We start from the raw sequence: 15,006 nt of genomic DNA on the forward strand, positions 1-15,006 counted from the left end.
TGGACCAGTACGTGAAGATTGTTGTGGTCTGATAAACTTAATTTTATGGTCTTATCTTTTGTGGTTATGGTCTGATAAACTAGTTGTGGTCATGTTTGGATAGCTTGTAGTAATTGTAGAAGTTTATAAATTTAAGTGAATGTACATATATGTTGTACCAGTTTTTGATTGAGACAAGATGTATAAAAGACAACTGAATGTATATATGTTGAAAATGGTTTTTGTGAATGTATATATGTTGTACCAGTTTGTGTGCAAAAGAATTATAATGTTTTATCTATTCGTGATGCATTTTCTAATCAACATAGACAACGATTTTTTAACCGTTGTGAAAAGTATTCAAAGACAATGATTTTAAACTAAATTTTGAATAAAGACAACAGTGTATTTGTTGTCAAAAGCATATCTGCGATCAAATTTTTGCAAAACTGGCAATTACAACGGTTTTATACTATTGCAGAACTGTTGTCTTTGGTATTAAAAGACAACACTTTAAATCCGTTGCATGACTGTTGTCTAATGTGGTCAAAGACAACGGTTTCAAACCGTTGTCTTTTACTGCACATTTAACAACAGTGTCAGTTACAACGGGTTTAAAGGGCCTATGACAACGGTTTTTAACCGTTGTCTTTTAATATTTTTGTTGTAGTGACTGCCTAGCCTAGCTAGAACTTCCATTGTCTAGTCTCGCTAGGACTTCTCATTATCTAACGTTCAGTTAGGACTTTCCATTGGCTTACCTCCAGTTAAGACTTTTTCCAATCAAGTATCTAGTCTTCTCTTTACCTACTTGACTTCTCTCTTACATATTATCAAACATAGAAACTCAAGTTTGAACTAATTCAAGGTTAGTCAAACTGATCAATCTTGATATGAGGACTATTGCCCCAATAAATCCTTCTTCCTCATTGGCTCCAGAAGCTGAGGATTCTTCTTGTTTCTGTATTAATTATCTCTCCCCCTCAATCCTTGAGGTGAATGTTTCTTCAATTTCATCCTCGAATGTCGAGCACTTCTCAACATCTGAATCCTCATATTCTCAATCCAAAGAGTCTCTCTCTTTTGATTTATTGTCACTTAACGTTGAGTTTCAATCTTCATGAAGGTTTATTAGTTTCGTCCACAAATCCTTTACGTCTTGATATTTGCCTATCTTACATAAAATGTTATTAGGTAAAATATTTTCTAATAATTTAATTACCTTGTCATTTGTCTCAAATTTTTAAACTTGGTCCTTAATCCATTTGCTTATTATTCAATCAATCTTGACCTGCCACGACTTCAGCATTGCTTAATTACATCCGATTTTTTTTTATCTATTTAGATTTTTCATCGCGTGCCTAACATCCAATCTTGCATGACCTATTAGGACTTTGACCATTGTCAAGTATATAGTCAATCGTAACTCACTTAAACTTCTTCACGGTTATGTATCTAGCCAACTTTACCTATTTAACCTTTTGCTCTCACGTCAAAAATATTGATTAAATATCAAAATCTAATTCAAGTCAACTCAAACTTGATCGATGTTGATTAGAAGTTGATTGCACCGATAATTACTCCTTCTTCACCCTATAAAAGTCTATATAATAAAATTTAATGCAAAATTTTCATTGATTTAAAATCATTAGGGAGCCCAAATGGATGCGAGAACTACCTCACAAAAGAATTTTTACGAACGTAGTAAGACTCATAATGTCAATGGTAGAACCTACTCTTATAAATGATACAATCTATCAAAATCAGTGTGGAATAAATAATAATTAAATGGCATTCACACCAATTGGATGGTAGTATTAACACTATAATTAGTATACATTGAGGTTAATTGGTTTAGATCATCATGCCTCTAATTTGACCAGTATAGTTTTCATTTAGGTATATATTCATCTAACTAATATAACCTTTAACATTCGTATCTTATATTTTTTTTTAATTCCTATTTTTGTAATAGTATTTTGTAAAATTTTATATTTCCAAACTTTCACAAACAAACTGATTTGTTAAATCTCAACTTTCGTTCTATAAAATTATAATTTTAAGTTTGTACAAATTGTTTTGAACGAAATTTACAAATACAATTTTTTTATATCCCTTAAATAGATATATTTTCTGTGGAGTGATAGATTAGTAAGCTGCACTAGGTCAGTTAAACCGATCCTTTTGATCAACCCAATTAATTAGTGTGATCAAATCCAGAAAGGCACCTAACTTATTAAGATTGAGCAATCCAACATATATTTCAAATAGGCTTAAGCTAACTAGCTTGTTTAACCAATTTGAGTCGTTTGACTAATTGCCTAACTCATTAAGCCATGTCGCCATTCAATGATTTTATAATATTCTTACAATGTTAAGAGAATTTTTACGATGATTTTATAAATCCAAATGGTTGCATGCAAATTTAATTAAAATGAAAATTTAAATTTTATGTACTATTTCGTAACTCTATTTCTGCAATAAATTTGTACGAGATGTAAAATATTGGAATTATGATTTACAAAATTTTCTATGAAAATATTATAGATGATGAGTATAAGAAATAAAGAAAAACATTATTAGCGAAATAATGACGCATTTCGTATATTGAGAAACAACAACAGCTTTAATAGAAAAAATGGATTAAAAAAACAATGAATTACTGAATTATACAAGCAGCGTCTTGAATCTTCTACTCGTGCGAAGCGAGCACTGCTACGCCAGACTTATCTTTACCTCCACTTTCATAGAAAAACATTTATAATAAAATATTCTAAATTAAATGTTCTTTTTAAGATTTAAAAGTTCACCTCGATCCGATGCCACTTATTTTTCTCGAAAGCAGGATCAACTTATTGTGGCGGTGGGTGGATTACATAGCCCTTCTTTGGCTGGGGCATTGACACGTCACTATTTAAAATATCTTTTCGATCTGCATGCCACGACAAAAAGAATGCCTTTTAATTTAAGTTAAATAAAGTGAGTGGGGCGAATTAAATTAAATTAAAGCCGGTGCCTCTGTTTATTGTTGTTGTCGTTCTTCTTTCAGATTTGGAGGCACCGATTAGATCTCTTAATTGACTAACGTGTAGCTGGTGCCAACTCTGGAGTCTGGGTGGTGACTAAATAAATAAATTAAGTACCACCAGACTTTATCATTTTATGGCTCCTGTAAGTCAATTGCGACCCACTCCACGTCACTTCAATCAAATCATGGGAGTGGTTATATAATAGTTGGCACAGATTCCTCACGTGCCGTGCACCTGAAGAACAGGTAACTGAAAGGCAGAGAGAAGTGACAGGCGGTGTCGAGGCTCTCACCGGGCTTAACTTTTTGATAAAATAATAAATGTTTAAATATATATATATAATATTTAAAAAGTTTTTATTTTTTATTTTATTTTTAAATTTTTAAATTTGAGGTACAGTGAGGTCGTACATAACTGGGCATGCGAGATGAGTCATTTCTATCAAATTAGACCCACAGAATAGTTTGGATTCATTCTTTAATGGGTCATGTTAGACACGGTCAAAATTGGTTGGACCGTAGGTGACCTAACTCGATTTACACTTTTGACGAGTAAGGATGTGCTGAGTTTGGAACCTTACGGACTTGTTAGGCTTGTTTATTTTTAATTTTATTTTTATTTTTATTTTTTCCATATGGATCCAAAAATGAATCATTCTGGACATTGTTAAAAAAACAAACAAAAAGATGCACGCCCCACACAATGCAACTCCAAACAGTATAGGACTTTGAGCATTTAAAATAGAGATGTAACTGAGTTAAGTCGTTGATGGGCTGTTCATACAGTCAAAGTTTAACTCGAGTTTAGAGTTAATCGAACTCGAATCAAGTTTGAGCTGGCTCATTTAATATTAAGTCGATTTCGAGTTTAATACTGGCTCGAAGGCTCGTCGAACTTATTCGAGCTCGGTTAACTAAATATTTTAATATTTTAAATAATTATTATTTTAAAATTAAGTAATAGGTTGAAGAGGTATTTGTGATTTTAGTATTTTATAAGATTGTTATAGGTTGAAGGTTCGAATCCTAACTTGTACTCACTTAGTTTTATATTTTTAAATTCATTATTTTTGAACCGAATTTGAACCCATGATTAAATGGCTGAGCTCGAGTTCAAATTTAAAAACTCATTGGAGCTAGAGCCGAGCCTCTTTAATTTTCTCGAGCTCGAGTCAATCTCGACTAGGCTCATTTGCAGCCTGTCATAAAGTATTCAATACAGAATAGGACTTTGAGAAGTATGATATTTGGTAACAGCTTTGGCCTAATTACTACATGAATCTAAGCTATTGTAAATTGGAAAAAAAAAACAAAAGAGTACAACCTAAAGAGTTTAGAGAACGTAGATGACTACTGGTCATTCAATTTGCAGTAGTTAAAATCAATGTATCAATTTTGTATTAGACTTAAATTGATTTAAATAGGAAAAGAATGGAGAGAGAGAGAAAAAAGTTCATAATTGTGGACCACATGCAGCCAAACTGACTATGAAATTATATTTGATAATTCTAAAAATAAGACATATGATTTAAGTATTTAAAAAACTTAATTTAAAAAGTTATCATAAAAAATCTCATTAGTTACTTACTAGTAAAAGATTGCTTTTTTTTATTTTTTATTTTTGCCCGGTCATGTTAGCATGAATGGTAGCACTGAGACATGATCCCGGCCATCAAACCAGGCTACATCCTTCCCTACTTCAACCAAGCTGGCATAGCGAATAAGATCGCAATCACACCCTGTAACTTTTAGTCAGCGTACTCTTCCGTTTGATTATCATGCGGGCTAGCTAACGAAAATAAATATTGAAGGAGAAAGAATTCAAATAAAATAAAGAGAAAATTCACGTGTGTTAAAATTAAAATAAAATTTATTAATAATAGAGCCTAATTCCTAGGTATTATATAGACTCTGGATTTTCTAATTAAAACAAGAAAAAAAATCTTAAATTTTAGATTTCAATCTCAATCCCAATCTCGTAAAAAACAAAAGAATTTTTACAAATTTAAAAATTAATAAAATAGTATACTAATATAGATCATCTCTAACTCTTAAATATTAGAAATACCAAAAAAAATATCCAAAATATCATAAAAATAAAAATTACTAAAAATAATAAAAGGACTCTGAAAAAAATCTAAATGGTGGAATTTGGATCTGAAAATTAGTGATTACAAGCTCCCTTATAACAAACGTAGATTTTTGAATTCTGAATGAATGATCGTTGACAAATTTTGATTCTAAGTCCCAAGTTAAAAGTTATACCCTCCGAAAAATTAAATCCTCCTATGTTGATCCTACATCAATTGTCCAGAGTTGAAAAGAACTCATCCTCAAATTTATAGTAGCTTCATCAATGCTCACAAAATAAGAAGCCAAGTGTTTCGCATTGAAGACATCAGAAGTCTTCAAATGACTAGGAAGGCACAATCTGTAAGCATTATCATTGATCTTCTGCAGTATCTCACATAGTCCAATTTTTCGATCCTTTAGCTTGTTATACTTGCCAATAGGAAAATAATCATGAGTTAATATAACTCAGACAAAATCTCCAACCTCAAAAATTACCTAATAACAATGACTATCAATGAATTATCTTGTACTTGATATTATTATCATGAATTATCATTTTCACTTACTCATGAATATTCTGAAGATGCTTTGTCGTTCATCGACTTTAGGACTAACTTGTCCTATATGTGGGACAGGGGCTAAGTCTAGAACCTCGGATGGATTCTGCCCATAGACAATCTCAAAATGACTTAATCTTATTGTCATGTTTCTTGATCTATTATAGGCAAACTTTGTTTGAGATAATGCAAAGTCTCGCTGTTTCGTCTTACTCCCAATAAGATATCTCAAAAGATTGCCTAGACTCTGATTCACCACCTCGATTTATCCATCGATCTTAGGGTGGTAGGCACTACTAAAGTTCAACTACGTGCCTAATTTTTCCATAAGCTCTTCTAAAAATGACTGAGAAACTTGGTATCTTGACCTGAATTCATGGACCAAAGAACTCCATGTAAATGCATAATCTCCTTGAAGTAAAGATGGGCAATCAAAGCGGCATCTATAGTCTTCCTGCAAGCTACAAAATGACCTATCTTTGAGAATCTGTCAACTACAACAAGAACCAAATTTGAGGTTCGTTGGGTACGAAGTAATCCTAACACAAAATTCATGTTGATATCAAACTAAGGAACTTCAGGTATAAGTAAGGGAATATACAACCTTGTATTGGTAAGAACCCTCTTAGATAGCTTGCATACAGAATATCGATCTACAAAGTGGGGCACATCGCTTATCAACTTGGGCCAATAAAAATTGACAAAGACAATGGTTAACATCTTATCACGCCCGAAGTACCCCTTATTATGAAGCTCACTCATGATTTGTTGTCTCAAAGAGCAATTTGGAACTCACAATTGCAACCCATAAAACAAATAGCCATTATGTAAAATAAAATTATGGCGATAGCTATCATGTACCTCTTGGAATATCCTTCTGAATGATGGGTCAGCTGCATACATATCTAGAAAAACCTATGACCTACAATACTGGTACTCAAGGTGGTAAGTAATGAAGAACAATGACTCAATGCATCCGCAATGCGATTCAGACTTTTAGCTTGGTGCCTCAGTATAAAGGTGAACACATGCTAGTAAGTCACCCACTTGGTATGCCACTTGCTTAGCTTGTATTGACCATTGATGTGCTTCAATGCTTCACGATCAATAAAAAGGATGAATTTCTTCTTTACTAGGTAGTGACATCAATGCTTCAAGAACTGAATAATGACATAAAACTATAAGTCGCATATAGAATAATTCCTCTTAGATCCAGACAGCTTCTCACTAAAGAAAGTAACTGGATGCCTAGACTCACTCATAACACCTCCTATAATGATGACAGATGCATCATAGTTGACTTGAACACTTAGTCAAAATTCGAAAGTACCAAAACTGGTGCATCGGTCATCTTTTACTTGACTAGTTGAGATCTAGTCTTTACTTTTTCAAACTACTTGAAATCTCATTCCTTGAGACACTTAGTGATAGAAGTAATTAGAGTACTAAAATTTCTGATGAACCGATGATAGAAAGAAGTCAAGTCATGGAAACTCTAGATATCGTGCAAAGTCTTAGGTTGGGGCTACTCTAAGACTGCATTTATCTTTTCTTGATCTACATGCATACCATCAGTAGACATAATAAAGCTAAGGAAAGTTACAAATGTAGTAAAGAAAGAATATTTCTTCATATTGATAAATAAGCACTTTGTCTTTGGTTTTTCAAAAATAACAAGGAGGCAATCGAAATGTGATGATCATGTTGGACTATAGACGAGAATGTCATCAAAGTAAACCACCATAACTTTTTCATGAAAGGTCGCAAGATTTGATGTATAAACCTCATGAGGGTGTTGAGCGCATTAAACAATCTAAAGGGCATGATCATCCACTCATATAACTCATGTTGCGTCTTAAATACAGTCTTCCATTCATCTCCAGGTTTAGTCTGATCTATTGGTATCCACTTTTAAGGTTAATTTTTTAGAAGACCTTAGAACCAGATGGCTGATCTAACATGTCATCCAAGCGGGGAATTAAAAATCTGTACTTCACTGTAATCTTGTTGATGGGTTGGCTCTCAATGCATATATGCAACGAACCATCTTTATTGGGCATTAGTAGGGCAGGAGCTACACATTGACTTATGCTCTCACGAATATAGGCCTTTTCTAGTAACTCCATCACCTGCTACTGTAATTCTTCAGTCTCCTTGGGGTTGAAATAATATGCTAGCCAATTAGGCAAACTCAACCCTGGAATAAGGTCAATAGGATGTTGGATATCACTCATAGGTGGTAGCTCAAAAGGAAGATCCTCTGGCATCAACTCATCAAAATCTGCTAGCAATTGATGTACTTGAACAGGTAATCAGTGTTCGTTGCTAGGACATCACTTTGACATGGCAGCAAAGCAAAGATAATGCCTCCATGCTCCATCTCATCAAGGAACCTAGATATAGAAAGTAGATTAGCAGTTTTAGTTACCGGAATTGGGATGGTTTCTTGTCGCTGTATGCCAACACAATCTACATTCCCCTGATGTGAAGATTGTAAGTATTCTTCCATCCATTGTAGATAGCGTTGCAATCATACTACCTAGGGCATCGTAACAGTACATGGCATGTATCCATGGCTATCACATCACACCAAGCACTATCAAAATATTTGCTACAAATTGAAAAAGGTATGAGGCATTGCTTGTCTATTGTTACCTCACTGTCCTTATTCAACCACGACATCTTGTACAATTTGGGATGGTGTTCTGTCGTCAATCGCAATTTATGAACAGCCTCTTCGGATATTACATTCTCATAATTACCGTCGTCTATGATCATCTTACATACTTTATCTGCAACGGTGTAAGTAGTGTGAAAAATATTGATTCTCAACCACTCATCCCCTAAATCGCCTTTGGGAGTAAACTTGATCCTTTTATTCTTGATATCTAGATTAATCCATGAGACATAGGTCATGTCATCGTCTTATCAATCCTTGTATTTCTTGATCTTCATGATCTCTATGTAGATTCATTTAACCAAATGAGCCCAATATTTTATATTGACTTACTTGATCATGATCATGCATTTTAGTAGTCCTACTTAATCAAGGGCCCTACATATATCACTTTCATCATATGTAAGAGATAGATCCTATCTACATCACTCGCATCCCTCCGCATAACTTATTGCATATCCAATGATCGACTTTATAGTCCACATTGTTACAGGTGATATTTGCTAATACCAAAGTACACAACTCCATATGTAGGGAACCATAGTGACTTTAGATCTAAGGATTATTCATACTAATAGTTACTATGAGAATGTTTATGGCACTCGTATAACGATCCATAAAATATTCTTATGGCGGGTTAATTCAATACATATCTCTAATAAATACTCATGTGTCAACTTGATATCTTATATCTATGATTTATAAGATTAAGTTATCAATTAACCTACATGTTAGTCTCAATGCATTAATATTGCCCTTGTATGTTAATGTTTGACTAAAAATAGTTAAGAGTAGTGTTATCTATATCAATTAAACTAATTGATATATTATAGAGTAGAGCCTATTATCCTATGATATTATTATATTTATTCATCGGATATAGATCTAAAGTAAATATAATAACCATAAATTTTACCTTTTATTAATAAAATATGATATAAAAGTTCTCTTGTCAATCATCTCACAATTGGCTCTAAGGGCTAATATTATCATATTGTGTCTGGACTTGCATGATGTCCTCAACCTTTATTCATTGTTGACCATTTCATAAGACTACCAGCATACACTGCAATTGAAATGCAGCAAAATTGGAAATCAGTGGGGAGAAGCGATTAAAACAGCGGGCAGCTCGTCCTCAGAATTCTTGTCCTTCACAACAAAAGCCACAACAACCACCATAGGTTTACTCTAAGGTCTCTATTAGATGCTATCAATGCGGTGAACATGGACATAGGGTGAACCAATGTAGGAAACCTATTCCGACTGATCCGAAGGGCAAACATTTACTGATAAAGGAAGACGTGAGAGAAGATACAACAACAATTGGTGAACTAGTGTATAAAATTGACGACATGCTTTACAATGACGACCATGAGACTTTGGTTATAAGAATAAAAGGCTCAAGTTATACAAAATAATAGACACAAAAAAGTTAAGTCGGATCTCAATATTCTCGTCACTTGAGTAGCAATAATGCATTGCTAAATGTCACTCATTGTTTATGTATCCAAAATATTATTTTAGAGATGATCTTGTCCGAAAGTCGAAGAGATGGAAAGCCGGGAATGTGACGCTCCTGCTGACCGCTTGTAGACTCCACTCGGACCTGCAACACAAACTACATCAGTGCCGAGTTAGGGAAGGGGCCACTGGCGTTGACCCTCCGATACTTAAGTCAGTCACCGATGATGAAGTAGAAGGCGGAGCAAAAACGAATAGTAGAGAGCACATTGTCTTGCGTATTGTGTACCTCCGCCGATGCTTGGACCCCCTTTTATATAGAGTTCCTGTATCGCGCGTGCACGCTTCCCAAGGAGAGCACACTTCTCAAAGTTTTCCTAAAAAGACTTGTCAGTAAAGTGTCCTTGACACAGTACCTTAACGGGCCGAGCATATCTCTTAGGTGACAGTGGAAGCTTCCGTCGTACGATCTTCTGGTTGCCCATGCTCGGTATCGGCGGCACCAACTCCCAAAAGGATGTCGATGGATATCAGAGGAAGTGTACTGCTAGGCCGAGCGGGTTGGCCGCTCGGCCGGGATTTCGCCGCTCTGGTGTTCCTTTTGGTCGGCCAAAACCTCACTAATCCTGTGCGTGTGTCCGCTCAACCGAAGTTCCACTCTGCCACTGTCGAGACATGCTGCCAGGCCGGCGGGGTAGCCACTCGGCCGAAGTTGACCTCTGTCAATGTCGAGCTCTGCTGTCTAGCGGAGTGGGGTAGCCACTCGACCTGACTTCTGCAGCTCATCTCCTCATCCGTTCGACGCCCAATAATCCAGTGAGCATCAGTCGTTGGACTCCTCCCCGTCTCAAAGGAGGCGGCGGATCGGGATCTTCTCCCCCGGTCGGGGGATACTTCGCCCAATCGGGCAATGCTATATGCACGTTGACCGCCTTGACTTTAACCTCCACCGTGGCCACGGGGTGGACCCCCTCATCATCACTGCATCAAGAGACATTACCAATATTACAAGAACATATTGGGTTACACACAAAGAATATGTTGATTTAGAGATGAGTTTATTTTAGTTTGACTAAAATATGATGGATCATAAGATTATAGGGTTAAGTCCAATTCGAATTTGACTAATTGAATTAAACTCAAATGAATTCAAATTAGACTCATTAGATTAATGTGTTAGATTCATTGGCTTATCCAATATATTAAAATCCAACTCATTAAGAAGATTAATAAAGATTAATTCATCATTAATGGAAGAAGACCAAAAGGCAAACCCTTAGTATTCGTAGAAGGAATATAAAAGGTCTTTTGAGTGAAATTGTCATGAGAAACTTTTGATTTTTTTTTCTTCTTCTTCCCTTGGCCGAGCACCTCTTTGTTGCTAGCACAACAAAGGTTGTTCTTCTCTGAATCTGAGTTCGTGTGACGAACGTTGAACATGTTCGTATGGATACCGAAGAGGCGCGATCACTCTGATCTTGCTAAGATCCGACGAATCAAAGTTGCTGTCGGGATTCTATCATTCACACAATAAAGGTAATAATTTGATCAAACTTTATATACTATATTCACATAAATATCTAGAGGGATCGATTTTTCTGGTGCATTTATATAATATTTTATGCATAAGATCTCAACTTGCTGCGTTTATGTATTATTTTATGCATAAGATCTCAACACAACCCCCTAAATATCGTGCCACTATCTGCTTCTCTATCTTAGACAAGTCATTTCGTACAATCAATTGGAAGAATTCATTCGTGTATTTGTCGACCGGTCTCATGCTTATCTCAACGAGTGAAGTGACTGGAATAGAGCTTGGGTGCAGCCGAAAGGAAAGAAGTGCTCCTTCATATTCTTCTACATATCCTCCCAATCATTTGGGATTTTCCATGTTTGTCCCATGAGTGTCGCATCTACTCCCACCATGCCGATGCTCATTCCATGAGTCTGATGACAATCAATTTTACCTTCATCCGATCTAATACTTGCTTATAGTCAAAAATTCGCTCCACTTTGTTGATCCAATCAACAAAGCCCTCTGCTTGCAATGAACTAGAAAATTTCAACAGTTCAACTTGAAAATTGTGATCTCCATAGGGTTCCTCCCAATCATGACGCTCCTGGTATGTAGCCTATTTGTGAAAAGAGTTCTTGAAGGAAGACTTAGATTTACAATATGAGAGTCCATGTCCTTCAATAATTCGTGTTGTCTCGGTTAGATGATGGGTTAAGTTTGCGACTTGCCTCTGTAAATCCTTCATCATCATTATGTCATGAATGTTATGATCACGGTGCGAAGCTTTCTCAGTCTGAACTTGTTTATTGTTATGATCATGACCTCGACCTCGATCTCGACCACGATGGCATTCCATTAAATCTAACTATGACCCTCGCTCTTAATTGACGTTGGATAAAATAGTGATTATTCTATTGGCTAACAAAAAGGAAAATTGGAGTAGAAGGTAAAAAGAGAATTCAAAGAAGATAAAGAAAAAGCCCACCGTATGTCAAATAAAGAAATTTTGTTAATATTAAAGCATAATTTTTCATACAGCTAACCGGTATTATATATACTCTAGACCTAAATACTTGAAAAAAAATTCCTAAATTTTATACCACAATTTCAATCTTATAAAGAAATCAAAAGGAACCTTATAAAAAAATCATAATAGATAAAAATTAATAAAATATGAGACAATCCCTCGCCCTAAATATCAAATATATTTAAAAAATATTTTAAATATTATAAAATAAAAATGATTAAAAATAATAAAAATATTCTAAAACGAATTAGACGGCGAAATTTAAATCTAAACATGGACGATTACAAATTTTTTGATAATGAACATAAATTTTAAATTATATCTTCATTGTCACCTGATTCGAATCCGGATAAAAAACTATATCCTCCGATCCGGCATCTCTCTCTGTAACTTCCGTTTACCTTCAACTTTCATGCCTCTCACCCTATATCATGCCTACTCATAGAGCAACCTCCATCTTACGTGCTTCATTGGACGGGGCCGGTGAGCACCCACTCTTCCCTCCCTCCTCTCTTTTTACCCGTCGCATTGAATGCTTGAATAATAATTGAATCCTGTCAGAGATTATTGAAAGGTGGTGTGCTAGAGGAGCAGAGGCCGAGCCCCAGATTAGTGGATCTATCACTGCTATTGCTCATAAACCTTGCACTGTCTCCCTGTCTCGCCAACACCTCTGCCATCTCGCCAAGCGGAGATTTTTATTAGCTGGTCTGACTACTGCGCACGGGTTTTTATTGCCTAGATTTGCTCCGCTGGTTCTTGATTCTCTTCTTCATGTTAGTGGATTCTTGATTGGTGTGTTCCGGTTTCTTTCGGCGAGAGAAAAATAGTTCGCGAGGAGGCCGCTCCCGATGGAGTGGAGCTCCAAGATGCCGGCTTGGGACCTCGCCGATCTCGAGCAGAGCGCGGAGCTCAACCTGGGTTCTTTAGTGGGGCCGAGCTTCGTTCTCGGTAGCCACAGTGGCGGGTTGATGGATTGCTCTGTCGATCTGAAACTGGGTGGTTTGGGTGACTTCAGGCAGCCGGGGAGTTGGGGCAACCGGCCACCGGCGGCAGCGATGGCGGTGGCAGTGACGGCGGTTCCGTCCAAGAGAACTCGGGCCGTCGGCAATGGCGGTCTCGGCGCCTCTTGCTTGGTCGACGGGTGCAAATCCGACCTGAGTAACTCCCGGGAGTATCATCGGCGGCACAAGGTGTGCGAAGTCCATTCCAAGACTCCGGTCGTGATGGTGGGGGGCCAAGAGCAACGCTTCTGCCAACAGTGTAGCAGGTAATGGAATGGAACAGGTTAGATTGCAAAATAGTGTCCGTAATCAAACGTAGTTTCTTTTCTCTTCTTTTAATTCCAGTCGATTGCCATACGAATGGTCAATGAATTGCCGTGTGGGTGTGTTTTTTTCCTCTGATTTCCACAGGTTTCACCAACTGGTGGAGTTTGATGAGGTTAAACGAAGCTGTCGAAAACGACTGGATGGGCATAATCGGCGCCGACGGAAGCCTCCACCAGAATCCATTAATCCTGGCAGCGTATTTCCAAATAACCCTGGTAAAACTTTGAGATTCGGCTTCTTGCTTGGAAAACACTTATCCCTCCTGTAGATCTGAAGCTAACTATAAGTTTGTGTGATGTTCAGGAAGCAGGTTCTTAATGTATCCTTATCTGACTCCCACTCCAACACAAGGCCACAGGTGGTCTGGGATCATCAAACCCGAGGACACACTACGCAGAGCTCAATTGGCCCAACAGGCTATCAACGACCAACAATGCACCACCAGAAACATAAATCAGTTTCCTAGTCTGCAAGATGGCAATTCTCCCTTCGGCCGACCACAGGCCACGTTGCAGCCCTTTCTCGAGACCATCTCAGCGAAGAGCAGCAGCTGCAGCAGAATTCTCTCCGAGAGATCACCGACGCAAGTGTTCAACTCCGATTGTGCTCTCTCTCTTCTGTCATCAGCTCGGGATGTAGGCGTCGGCGTGGGCCAAATGCTGCCTGCTGGTAGGATTCCTATTCACCCGTCCCTGATTTCAGGCCTGCCCTTCGCCAATGCTGCTCAAGCTTCAGGCTATGTTTCAGCAGCAACAGGGTTTTCTTGCTCGACGGCTGAGGATGAGCAAGTAGGCAATGTGTTTATATGTGGGGCCGAGACAGGTCTTCATTATCAGGGTGTGTTTAATGTGACGGGAGGAGAGTCGTCAGATGAGGCTTCACGAGCTCTTCCCTTTTCTTGGCAGTAAATTAACTGATCTCTTTTAATAATAATCCAAGTTCTAACACAGTTTGATCACCTCTCCAGGTTCTGTATCGCTCTTATCTTGTTTTTGGTCCGTCCATGCATATGTTCATGATCAATTGCAATCTCTTCTCCTCCTTATTGGAGAGGCTCCTCTCTGAAATTTATCGTAAGTTGAGTTCTTGGCCTTCTGGCTTCTGTTCCCCTTCGTTACACGATGAACACATAGCCATTTAATCATGACATTTGCGGGGGGAAAAATTCATTCTGATTGGTTGGAGACGTAAATTAATACAAGGAAAATTACAAGTGGGCAAGGTTCGGGTGAGTTGTAAAATACTAGTTAAAAATGTTGATGTTATCATGGATGTCAGTAGTCCCTAACAGTGAAACAGTAGCCTTCAACTTCTTGTGAAGCACTGGAGCATCGTGTGATCCATTATAGGACAC

The 15,006-nt window shown here is 37.1% G+C and overlaps 1 protein-coding gene across 1 annotated transcript; it reads left to right on the forward strand.

The window, feature by feature from the left end:
- The first annotated feature begins 12,786 nt into the window (after nt 1–12,786).
- LOC122028257 (squamosa promoter-binding-like protein 16) lies at nt 12,787–14,610 on the forward strand. The gene is made up of 3 exons (XM_042587290.1): nt 12,787–13,591; nt 13,737–13,867; nt 13,956–14,610. The coding sequence occupies exons 1-3, from the start codon at nt 13,173–13,175 to the stop codon at nt 14,558–14,560; spliced, it is 1,155 nt and encodes a 384-aa protein (XP_042443224.1). The 5' UTR covers nt 12,787–13,172; the 3' UTR covers nt 14,561–14,610.
- Nucleotides 14,611–15,006: the final 396 nt, after the last annotated feature.

The sequence above is a fragment of the Zingiber officinale genome, chromosome 10A (assembly GCF_018446385.1).
Source record: "Zingiber officinale cultivar Zhangliang chromosome 10A, Zo_v1.1, whole genome shotgun sequence".
Taxonomy (NCBI): domain Eukaryota; kingdom Viridiplantae; phylum Streptophyta; class Magnoliopsida; order Zingiberales; family Zingiberaceae; genus Zingiber; species Zingiber officinale.

Excerpts from the sequence above, each read along its gene's own strand:
- LOC122028257 (XM_042587290.1), top strand. The coding sequence starts at position 13,173 with ATGGAGTGGAGCTCCAAGATGCCGGCTTGGGACCTCGCCGATCTCGAG. Across the intron at positions 13,592-13,736 it reads TTCTGCCAACAGTGTAGCAG|GTTTCACCAACTGGTGGAGT; the intron begins GTAATGGAATGG and ends TGATTTCCACAG. Across the intron at positions 13,868-13,955 it reads CGTATTTCCAAATAACCCTG|GAAGCAGGTTCTTAATGTAT; the intron begins GTAAAACTTTGA and ends TGTGATGTTCAG.